The following is a 12,679-nucleotide window of genomic DNA, read 5'->3' as shown; positions in this document are numbered from 1 at the left end:
GCTGCAGCACCGAATTCTCATCAGCTAGCTCTGCTGGGACAATGTTGAGGTTGAGAGAGAATTAATCATAACTCTTAATTTCATATTTTCTGACAGAGCTTGGGCTTTTTCAATTATTTTGTTTCGTGTGTGTGCTGAACTCGCACATGGGAGAGCATGAGGTGCTGCTTGGCAAGCGTAACAGCAATGCATTTGCGGTTTAATCCAGAATAGCTGATAATAGTCTAATAACTGTATCCATTTGCTTTTATTTTGATATATTGGTTTAAAATTACTTCTTAAAACAAGTCCCTAGCTATTGGTGTATTTAGAATTCTAGTGAAAATGATTTTATGTACTTGAAACTGCTGTGCATTTCCAATCGTGGGCCTTAAACCTACATTTTTCTGTACATCTGTTCCAGGATCTAATTCTTGGCTCGTACCAGAAACGAAAGGAGCAATTGTGCAAGGTGGATACGGCCACACTAGTGTCTATGATGAGCTGACTAAATCTGTTTATGTCCATGGTGGATACAAAGCATTACCTGGCAATAAATATGGGTTGGTGGATGATCTTTACAGATACGAAGTTAACACTCGGACATGGTAAGTGAGATTTGGAACATGAGAAACTAAGTTATCTGTTACTGCAAAAGAAAACCGAAGCAGAGAAAGGTAGAGTAAGGTTCTAGTGAAGTCACACAGACAGTTCCAACTCTTTTTCATGTAGCAGAACATTATATATGTTCTGCAATGAAAGGGAAGAACTGTAGTGAGAGATTAGACTTTATCCAATGGATTAATGGAGCTGAGAGGCTGGGCTAATGACACTAGCAATAAAATGTTTACTGTAACTGTGATATCATGCAATCAGTATTCAAAGCACTCAGTGAGGCAGCTGAGCCTGAATGTACCACTGGCTGGGTGGGGTATTGGGAAGAGGTGGGACCATGGCTGGTCTTCCTTGTGCCTGGGTACATGGCTTTCTTCACACTGGCATTTGCCTCTCCTTGCTGTGTATTTTCTCTTGCACACACTCTTGCCTGATCTGGCTGAGGTTCATACACTTTTCTGCCTCAATATACAAAGCTGATTACTTGTTGTATTCAATGGCATGTGAGTTTTCATTTCTCCATATTAATTAGGCATAAGCTTTATGCTTTTCGGAATGTGAGGGGGTGATATTTTAATTCCTAGTGTGAACATTATTTCTAATACTTGATGGAGAATTACAGTACTTGTAATATCTGCTTTGGTTTTTGTTACTTGCATGCTCCTGCAGTTTGGCAATTGGAGAGCAATATGGTGCTAGGCTTAGATAATGGACTGAAACAGTGGAAGCACCTGCTGGCTCCGGGATATTTCTATCACCATCATGATGCTGTATGCAGCCCTTGGCGTCCATGCAGTTAACGTGGACTGATGTTTGAAGATAAATATATGTGTGCATAAATAAATTCAGTGTAGTGTGCTGAGACTGTCATGTAAATTGCCTGGACAGTTCAGAAGGTTGCTTTCATCACAGAGGACACAGTCTCAAGCTGTGCCAGGGGAAGGTTAGGCTCGAGGTGAGGAGAAAGCTCTTCACAGAGAGAATTGTTAGCCATTGGAATGTGCTGCCCAGGGAGGTGGTGGAGTCATCATCCCTAGAGGTGTTCAAGAGGGGATTGGACATGGCACTTGGTGCCATGGTTTAGTAGTCATGAGGTCTGTGGTGGCAGGTTGGAATTCATGAACTTTGAGGTCTTTTCCAGCCTTACTGATTCTATGATTCTGTGATCAGTGGTGCTAATCAGTAGTGAAGATCATGGCCAAATTCACAAACTTGGTCTGTATTACAATTCCACTTCTGCTGAATCTTAGAGAAAAGTTGCTTTCACCAAGAGGGATGAAACTCGACACACAGTGTGCAATAATGAGGGGAAACCAAACTCTGTAGAATATGTGAAGTTGGACTGGGGCAATGCAGTTGGGTAACAAGTAGAAGAGGGAGTAGCCCAAAGAAAAACCACTGTTCTATCCACTGTGGAGAAGAGGAGAGAGTCCTCAGTTTTTCCTGAAACACTGTATGGCTCTTTAGGCTTTTAGTGATTGAGACAACTATTTGTAGACAGCTGCAAGGCAGAATAATAAAGACAGAGCCTAGCAATTAATGTAAATTGGGAGGTAGGAGCTGTAGAAAACTGGTAAAGCAAAAGACAGAAAGACATCTATAGTCTGTTTGTAGTATATTATCATTCTTTCAACTCAGAGCAGCAGTATTCCTCCATTACTGGTTGAAACTAACTGTTAAAGATAACGTTTTGTTCTGCTTCCCTGTCATTCCTAATTTTGTATGATGCTAACTGATGAGTTGAAGTGATACAGATCCAAGCTAGAGGAGGGTAGATTTAGATTACATGTTAGGAAGAGGTTCTTCACTATAAGGGTGGTGAGACACTGGAAGTTTCCCTAAAGAGGTGGTGGAAGCCCCATCCCTGGAGGTTTTTAAAGCCAGGCTGGATGTGGCTCTGGGCAACCTGATCTGGTGTGAGGTGTCCTTGGCCATGGCAGAGGAGTTGAAACTAGATGATCCTTGGGGTCCCTTCCAACCCTGACAGTTCTATGATTCTATGAAATACCAAGATTTCCTGGGTGGTTACCATAAATATTCTGTATCAAGCCAGTTCTTGATTAGAAAAAGACATTTGTGTGACGCTCCGTTTTCAAAGTATCTTAATCAGTAATACACAACCAAAATGCAAATCACTTAGACAAGAAGGGTTAAAAACAGAAATGAATTGGTGGGTACGCTGGTGACTTGAAGGAATTATCATGTTTTAAAACAATTAAAAAAATAATCTTATGTGCTTTCATTCAGTCTGGTATTTGTTTTGTTACTTACTAGAGGTAGGGGGATCTGTTTAAATGGTACAATGATAACTTAATGCCTTCCTCTCAGCTTGTTTAAACATATGGTCTCTTAACACTTAAAACCCCATCTTGATCACTGACTAATTACACCATTATGCCAAAGCAATGAGACACACTTTGCACCTACAATGATGCAAAAATATTAAACAAATGTCATCAGTGTGACTCGAGAGAGACAGAATTATTCAACTGGAAGAACCTCAGATCAGTACGTTTGCTGCAGGAAACTAATGACAAAGCAGTTTAATTGTAGATGTGAGCAGCATGCAGTAAAGTGAGAGTGTGAACTTGGAAACACAAGACTTCTGAGAGACCCGAAAGGTTACTATGGGAATGTAACTAATATTCTGTACTGGTGATCTAATCAGCTCTTCACAAACACATCTACAGCTGGTCTACTTAACTAATTCAAGCTGGAAAATCTCACAAATGGTTACTCTCTCCCTTGGTAAGATTTGTTTGCTGTGATTGAATCGAGTTTGTATTCTGTTCTTTTTACTAGTTCCATCCACACCTGCCACTTTAAAACTGTGGCATTGATTGCTCTTGGCTGCTGTTGAGCCCATGTTATTACTGTAGCAGAATGCAGACCACACAGGCACAGGATGAAATGAATGAAGGGAGATAAAAGATTAAATCTGCGTGGACTAGGCTGGTTGTTTTTTGGTGGTGAGATTTGGTATGTTTGAGTTTGCCAGCCTGAATATATTTATGAAGCAGTGCAAGTGTTTTTCATCCTACCTAGAAAGACCTCTGCTGTTTCTTTTCCAAGCCTGAGTGTTGAGTTGATAAATAAATAAAGCTTTCCCTTTTTTTCAATACTTTGAGTCATCTAAAGACTCTTTTAGGCTTCTAAAGAATTTTTATTGCATTCCTTGAGGAAAAAAAACAACCAACAAACCAGCAACCCCATGCAGTGCTACAGGCTGGGGTCAAAGTGGCTGGAGAGCGGACAGGCAGAGAGGGACCTGGGGGTACTGGTCAATGGTAGGCTAAACATGAGCCTGAAGTGTGCCCAGGCAGCCAAGAGGGCCAATGGCATCCTGGCCTTTATCAGGAATATATGGCCAGCAGGAGCAGGAAAGTCATTCTGCCCCTGTACTCAGCACTGGTTAGGCCACACCTTCAGTCCTGTGTCCTGTTCTGGGCCCCTCAGTTTAGGAAAGATGTTGACTTGCTGGAATGTGTCCAGAGAAGGGCAATGAAGTTGGTGAGGGGTTTGGAACACAAGCCCTATGAGGAGATGCTGAGGGAGCTGGGGTTGCTTAGCCTGGAAAAGAGGAGGCTCAGGGGTGCCCTTCTTGCTGTCTACAACTACCTGAAGGGAGGTCATAGCCAGCTGGGGGTTGGTCTCTTCTCCCAGGCAACCACCAAAAGAACAAGAGAACACAGTCTCAAGCTGCACCAGGGGAGGTTCAGACTGAAGGTTAAGAAGAAGTTCTATGCAGAGAGAGTGATTGCCCATTGGAATGGGCTGCCTGGGGAGACAAAAAGCAGCAGCAGCAACATCAACAATAAACTGCAAAACAACAGCAACAACAAACCCCAAAACCAAACCACTGTTGCTAAGGACATATAAGAATAGGATATAATGGTGCAAATGGGTTTTCAGTCAGTTTCAAGTAAAATTTACCTGGTCTTTAATCACTTATGAAGAACGTGAGTATGATACACTTTATTTCAGCCAGGGTACTTGACAAACTTTTTTAATTAAAAAAAAAACCATTAGCATTTAAAATGAGTGATGAATATTTGTTCTAACATGAAAGAAAAATAATCTCAGTATCACAGTATCACCAAGGTTGGAAGAGACCTCAAAGATCATCGCGTCCAACCTGTCACCACAGACCTCATGACTAGACCATGGCACCAAGTGCCATGTCCAGTCCCCTCTTGAACACCTCCAGGGATGGTGACTCCACCACCTCCCTGGGCAGCACATTCCAGTGGCAAACAGCTCTCTCAGTGAAGAACTTTCTCCTCACCTCGAGCCTAAACTTCCCCTGGCACAGCTTGAGACTGTGCCCTCTTGTTCTGGTGCTGGTTGCTAGAGAGAAGAGACCAGTCCCTTTCTGGCTACAACCACCTTTCAGGTAGTTGTAGAGAGCAATGGGGTCTTCCCTGAGCCTCCTCTTCTCCAGGCTAAACAATCCCAGCTCCCTCAGCCTCTAATCTCAGAAACAATCTGAATACATCTCATCAGAGTTTTACTTTAATGTCTTCTTTGTATATTATATTGTTCTAATATATACATTTTTTGTATGTTCCCAATTTCCCACATGTTAATATGTATGAATTTGTTCTTATGTTTCGTAGGACTGTTTTGCAAGACACCTTCATTCAGCTGTTGTTCTTATATTTTGTAGGACTATTTTGAAAGAGAGTGGTTTTGCAAGATACCTTCATTCAGCTGTCATAATCAATGGAGCTATGCTCATTTTTGGAGGAAACACTCACAATGATACTTCCCTGAGTAATGGTGCAAAGTGTTTTTCTGCTGATTTTCTGGCATATGATATAGGTATGTATCTGAGTTTTGAATACCACACCGGTTCTGAAGTCCAGCTAGTGTGATTCTTTAAAGTCCTGATCCCAAACACCTTCAATTGATTTATAAATTGCATTATAAACGTAAACCCAGGCTTCTGTTCTGCAACAGTCTTAAGGTTTTGGTTTGTGGGACCAAGGATAATAGCTAAAATGATCAGGTTAAAAAAAAAGTGCCTAATACTGTCTTACAACCACAGAATCACAGAATTTCAGAGGCTGGAAGGGACCTGGAAAGATCATCCAGTCCTACCCCGCTACCAGAGCAGGTTCACCTACACCAGATCACACAGGAACACATCCAGGCAGGTTTTGAATATCTCCAGTCTCCCCAGAGATGTTGTGGAGTTTCCTTCCCTGGAGACTTTCAAAAGCCTGGATGTGTTCCTGTGTGGCTTGCCTTAGGTGATCCTGATTTGGAAGGGGTTTGGATTCAATGATCACTGGAGGTCCTTTCCACCCCCTAACATTCTGTGACTCTGTGACTCAGAGAGGGAGACTCCACAGCCCTGCTGGGCAGCCTGTTCCAGTGCTCTGTCACCCTCACAGGGAAAACATTTTCCTCATATTTACATGAACTTTCCTATGCCTCAACTTCCATCATTGCCTCTTGTGCTGTCACTGGGCACCACTGAGCAGAGCCTCCATCCTCTCAGGACTCACCCTTTACATCTTTATAAACATTGATGAAGCTACCTCTCAGTCTCCTCTAAGCCAATGAGCCCTCAGCTCCCTCAGGCTCTCCTTGTACAGAAGATGTTCCATTCCCCTAATCATCCTCATGGCTCTGTGCTGGACTCTCTCAAGCCTCTCACTGTCTTCTTGAACTGATGGGCTCAGAACTGGACACAATATTCCTGATGCAGCCTCAGCAGTGCAGAGTAGAGTGGGAGGAGAACCTCTCTTGACCTAGGGGAGGCTTAGGATGGATGTTAGGGACAAATTCTTCGTAGAGAGAGTGATTTGCCATTGGAATGGTCTGCCTGGGGAGGTTGTGGAGTTGCTGTCACTGGAGGTGTTTAAGAAGAGACTTGATGGCATGCTTGGTGCCATGGTTTAGTTGATTAGATAGTGTTGGATGATACATTGGACTTGATCTCGAAGGTCTCTTCCAACCTGATTTGTTGTGTTCTGTTTGACACACCCCTTCTAATCCACCCCAGAATGGCATTGACCTTCTTGGCCACAAGAGCACCTTGCTGGCTCACAGTCATCCTTCCATCCACTAGGACCCCCAGATCCCTTTCACCTTTACAGCAGGTCCATCCCCAACCTGTACTGGTGCATGGAGTTGTTCCTTCCCAGGTGCAACACTCTGCACTTGCCCTTGTTGAACAATATGAATAGTGGTTATGTTGCTACTAGCTGTGCAAGAGTTGGTGCATTTTGGTGTTATGAAAGTGTGCTTAGTTTCATGGGACGGAAGATGAGGTTTGACAGGGATCTGGGCAACCTGACCTAGTTGAGGATGCTGCTGCTTGCTGCAGGGGGGGTTAGACTAGGTGACCTTTGGAGCTCCCTTCCAACCCAGACTATTCTATGACAGACTTAATGACAGATGGTGCTAAAAAACCCCCAATCAACAGTTTATTTCTGAAGCACCAAAGCATGGTAGTATGCACTACGAATGCCAAAATAGAGACTTTATTCCCAGTTACCTGAATTCAAAGTTAGTAGCAACTAAAGAACCTCACAAAACTTTGCCAACAATGGATTAGGTCTGTCATTCAGGGAGAATGAGATAACTGGAAATGATAGTCAGCATGAGATAGAATCATAGAATTGTCAGGGTTGGAAGGGCCCTCAAGGATCATCTAGTTCCAACCCCCTGCCATGGGCAGGAACACCTCACACTAGATCAGGTTGCTCATAGGCAGCATGTAATGGAACAAGGTCATACACTTAGGAAACAAGAGTTTTCTCCTCCATGCTGAAGGAAATGACAATAGCATGACAGTGGCTCCTGTGTGAGTCATGGCTGTGGAAGTGGCCTCTGCACTCCTGGTGAAAGGATGGTGCTGCTCACCACACCCTGGATTTTTTGGTAGTACTTTGGCAATGTGCATTTAAGAAAACCAAACCCACAAGTGGTATTAAGACTGACTGAAGCACGAGGAGTCTTTAGGAGACAGTGGTATATTTAATTTTGCACAAGAGTGGCTGAGTGCAGGAAAGATTGCTGCTTATAAATATATGATAAGAATACACTTTGGAGGGAAACTGTTTAAGGTAAAAGACAGTCTCGAGACAAGACTACCTGGCTGCAAGCATTCAGTCAGTAGAATGGTTCCAGCCATTAGAGCTGTGCAGTTATGGAAAAGCCTCCCAATAGGATTGTGGAGGCTGTAAATCTAAGAGAATTTAATGAGTCCATAATCTGTTTCCTGTCTTGTTTACTGCCACTGCTGTTCTTGCCATAAATACTTTTTCCCTTCCCTAATGTTCGTGTTCATGTTTTATGTATGGGCTGCAATATAAACAAGCAGGTCATATTTGGGCTAAAAAGCCACTTGTCCTGGGGAGGGAAAAATAGGTAATGTCAGAGCAGTCTGAGAAATGTGCTTGATCCTGTTGAGAATAGCCTGTGGATAATGCCTGGATCTATTTTTGGCAAGCCTTTATCAGCTGATTACAAGACTAGCTGATGGCTCTTTTATGGCTTTCTGTATAGATATCCGTGCAATGTGTTTGCTTTCCTATTGAAATAATCAGAAAACAAAGTACATGGAACATGTATGTTTTATTTCCTGCCAGTTTCACTGAGTCTGTGAATAATGGCTTTTCAGAACAGTGGATTTTTTTCATCTGTATCCCTGTATTACATATTGTGTAGCTTCTTGTAGGCACCTTGAGTACTGTGTCCAGTTCTGGGCCCCTCAGTTTAGGAAGGATGTTGACTTGCTGGAACGAGTCCAGAGAAGGGCAACAAAGTTGGTGAGGGGCTTGGAACACAAGCCCTATGAGGAGAGACTGAGGGAGCTGGGGTTGCTTAGCCTGGAGAAGAGGAGGCTCAGGGGTGACCTCCTTGCTGTCTACAACTACCTGAAGGGAGGTTGTAGACAGGCAGAGGTTGGTCTCTTTTCCTAGGCAACCAGCACCAGAACAAGAGGACACAGTCTCAGGCGGTGCCAGGGAAGGTTTAGGGTGGAGGTTAGGAGGAAGTTCTACACAGAGAGAGTAATTGTCCATTGGAATGGGCTGCCTGAGGAGGTGGTGGAGTCACCATCACTGGAGGTGTTCAGGAGGAGACTTGATAGGGTGCTTGGTTGCATGGTTTAGTTGATTAGGTGGTGTTGGATGATAGGTTGGACACGATGATCTTGAAGGTCTCTTCCAGCCTGGTCTGATCTGGTGTGGTCTATTCTATTCTATTCATCTGATGGTGTGTGCCATTGATTTTGTTCTTGCTTCAATTTACGCCTGTTTTTAATTCTTAATAAAACAGAGCTCCTTCCTCATTTTAGAGGATAAAGACTACTTATTGGTCTCCATTTATTTGTAGAGTGTGCACTTGAGAATAAACAGTGTGAGCCCCAGGATCTGGATAAGTGTGACTTTCTGAGTTTCACACACAGGGAGTTTTTCTTATTCTACTTCATAATGTTGCATGCTGTTATTTTATTTATTATTGTTTTTTTAGATGAAGCAATGTAACTTTTTTTTCCTGGTTGATTGCAATGTTTTATATGGCATTCATATCTTCCTACGAGTCACATTCTCCTTGTGTTAAAAACCTGATGAAGTACAAGAGAAAGTGATGTAGCAAATACTCTCTGTAAAAAAAATGTGAAGCTATGATGGTTGGGTTGATTTGGACTTAATTTTCTGTATTATTCATTTCACCAAATTAAAAATGCAGTCTCACAGTACACATTAAAGACATCCTTTTCCAGAAAAGAGTAAAAAATGTTTTTTTTCCCCCCCTAAGAATTAAATAATTATGGAACAAGCATATTTCAGAATTTTATTTACTTTGTATCACAAATTTTTGAACAATGCTTGGAAGAAAAAAAAATAATATGTGATGCTATCAGCATCATGTTTCCTGGATACCTTGCAAGTGATGAAGTGTTATGCTCTGTCTTGTAAAAAATGGGTGGTGTCTGTAAACCAGCTGTATCCTGGAGATAGAGCCTATACTATTTATGTTCAAGTTGGGCTATAGAGTGCTTCTGATTATATCTCTTATTATATGTGGCATAGTCTTATGGATAGATTACTTCAGCCTTTTCCTGTCCATGAAAACACTTACTGTTTTTCATATTAATGTGCAATAAGTGTTTGGGTGGATTCATCTCAGTTAAGTTTAGCTGTCTAAAAGATTAGTTTCTCATACAATCTGGTAATCCAGACTCTCCTCTGGTTAATGGTGGGAGATAAGTACCTCCAGAGAGCAATTAATTTTACCAAGCTTACAAGAGGGTTACTTTTTTTTTGGTCTTTTTCTTCTTTTCTGGCATCAATCTTTGCTCTCTAGGTGCTGAAGTTAGGCTGCAAGCATAAATTTAGGCAGTTAAATCTGAGTGTCATGAGCCAAGAGCACAATTCAATCATTTTAAATGCTTGCTGCATGTGAATATATTTGTTAACACCGAAATTTCAGAGATGGAGATGTTCCTGAGTTCCTGTAGTTTCAGTGTATGAAGAATTTAGTCTCTGTGCTTTGTTTTAAATATATATATATGCCATTTACTAAGATACCTGGATACATTATAATTGTGTAGACAAGGACTGACAGGAGACCTCTATAAGAGCCAAACCAAGTTGTTGGAACATGGCTGCTATGATGGAAAGAGACTGTTTACAAAGGCCTGTAGCGATAGAATGAGGGACAATGGCTTCAAACTATAGAAGAGCAGATTTAGATTGGATGTTAGGAACAGGTTCTTTGCTATGATGGTGGTGGAACACTGGAACAGGTTGCCCAGGGAGGTGGTTGCAGCCCTGTCCCTGGAGATAGTCAAAGTAGGGCTCGTCAGGGCTCTGGGCAACCTGATCTAGTTGAGGATGCCCCTGCTGACTGCAGAGAGGGTTAGACTAGATGACCTTCAGAGGTACCTTCCAATCCAGACCATTCTATGATTCATTCTGTTGCTACAACAGACAAGTTTAAAAGTTTTTAGTAAGAAGTTTTGTGAAAATCTATGCCCCTGCATCAGTTGGATTGCTCCATCCTGATTTCTTCACAGAACCATGGTTTTGGAAGACAAGCCTTCTCTTTATGAAAGCTTATACTGATTTTTAGAAGTAGATGCCATTCCCTATCTGTTGTCTAATTCTGTCTGTTCTTATATTTTCCTTTAGAAATGGAATCATAGAATCAATAAGGTTGGAAAAGACCTGAGAGATCATCAAGTCCAACCTGTCACCCAACACCTCAGGACTAACTAAGCATAGCACAATGGTTTACCAGATCTCCCCACAAACCTTTTCAAAAAATTCTATGATTCTACTTCCATGTAGCTTTCTCCTAGTAGCAGATGCATTTCATCACTATGTGCATAACATGTAAAGAGAGCATACCAGCATAATCTGATGTTGGACTCTGCTTAGTATGTGTGGCCGGGCTGGAGATGTGTGACTGAGCAGAACTGGCATTTCAAATCTGTTTAAATACTTTCAAATGGAGAAATGATTTGATAATGTGAACAAAGTAGGTAGTTTTTTATACCTTTTCTTAATTCATAGCTGCTATCTACAACTACCTGAAGGGAGGTTGTAGCCAGGAGGGGGTTGGTCTCTTCTCCCAGGCAATCAGCACCAGAGCAAAAGGGCACAGTCTCAAACTGCTCCAGGGGGGATTTAGTCTTAAGGTGGGGAGAAAGTTCTTCACAGAATTGTTAGCTGTTGGAATGTGCTGCCCAGGGAGGTGGTGGAGTCACCGTCCCTGGAGGTGTTCAAGAGGGGATTGGACGTGGCACTTGATGCCATTGTCTAGTAGTCATGAGGTGTTGGGTGACAGATTGGACTTGATGATCTCTGAGGTCTTTTCCAACCTTAATGATTCTATGATCTATGATTCTATGAAAGAGGTTGTCACTAAACTGGTCTGCCAGTGCAGAAATACAAATGTGATCCGGGAAGTAAGTTATAGAACAGTGGTTGCACATTTTTTAGAGACTGTCCTAACATCTTTTCCTCCTTATTTCTAAGAATATTAAATTTTGGTGTGGGTTTTTCTCCTTCTTTTTTCCTTCTGTTCAGTGGAACAGTGTTAACTTGGAGTAGTAGAGTTACCTAGCTTGAACAGTTAGGGCACTTTACTCAGAGGTAAAAATCTATGGGTTTAAATGCTATTGGGTAGGAAATGAACCTGTTGCTCCTATGTCTTGGATCAATACTCTAAATAGTATTAAACTATATAAAATAAGTCTTTTTTTAATAATATTTTGAAGTATGAACCATTTCCATTCCTTCTAGGGAACAATGAGAGTATCACTTAGAGTTCCATCTGCAAGTTCTGGGCAGGCATGGTGCCATCTGTTCAGTCTTGAATGCAGTATTGGGTCACGGCAGGGCTGGGGAGGAAAAGGAAGATGAGGTGTAAATAAGCTTTGTTTCTGTTCAAAGCTTACTGTTTTTCATCTGAGCTTCTAAGATATTTACTGCTAAGGGAATATTTTGGTTCCTTGATGTTCTTTTATAGTCTGCAAAGTTTTGTAGATTTGGGAGTGAGTTAGCAAGTGTTTTAGGGTCATTCTTACAGTCTTTCTAGTTATTGGAAATAACAGATGTCCATAATACATGTAATAAATCAGATGAAGGAAGAGCAGACTCACTACCTTTAAAATAACAGCTGGTAGAGGTCCAGTTCTCTCAGACTTCTGTAAATCTAAAACTTTGACTGGAGACAACTGGATGCTTGTATTGCCTTTTAAACAGCATCATGAACATAATTCAGAGTTCAATTTAATGGAGCTGTGTTAACATGCTTCTGCTTCAGTTCTGCCTTTAAGTTCAAGTAATCTTGTTCAAAATCAGATGTGAATGGTAAGTGCAAACTTGATACTGAACTCCACTCCTGAACAGATTTTTAGTGGTATATTCAGCTACATGTCTCAAGAGCAAAAGTCACTCAGAGAAGGACATTCAGGATGACCAGAATGACCTAGGATGCTATTTGGCCTATTTTTTCTTTAGTCACATTTTGGTTAAATATTCTAAAGTAAATCTTATGTTTGTGTATTCTACTGATGTGGCAACATTGATGAGAAATGTAATTATTACCTTTCTACAGA

The 12,679-nt window shown here is 41.6% G+C and overlaps 1 protein-coding gene across 1 annotated transcript in view; it reads left to right on the top strand.

Annotated features, from left to right (window-relative positions):
* Positions 1–12,679, top strand: part of ATRNL1 (attractin like 1) — a 570,802-nt gene that overhangs the window by 84,812 nt on the left and 473,311 nt on the right. The window contains exons 9-10 of the mRNA XM_009905632.2: positions 404–587; positions 5,261–5,415. Of these exons, the coding sequence (XP_009903934.2) occupies positions 404–587; positions 5,261–5,415 (339 nt within the window). The remainder of the gene's footprint in view (positions 1–403; positions 588–5,260; positions 5,416–12,679) is intronic.

The sequence above is a fragment of the Dryobates pubescens genome, chromosome 8, assembly GCF_014839835.1.
Source record: "Dryobates pubescens isolate bDryPub1 chromosome 8, bDryPub1.pri, whole genome shotgun sequence".
Classification (NCBI taxonomy): domain Eukaryota; kingdom Metazoa; phylum Chordata; class Aves; order Piciformes; family Picidae; genus Dryobates; species Dryobates pubescens.
This window is presented reverse-complemented; position numbering and strand designations above follow the sequence as displayed.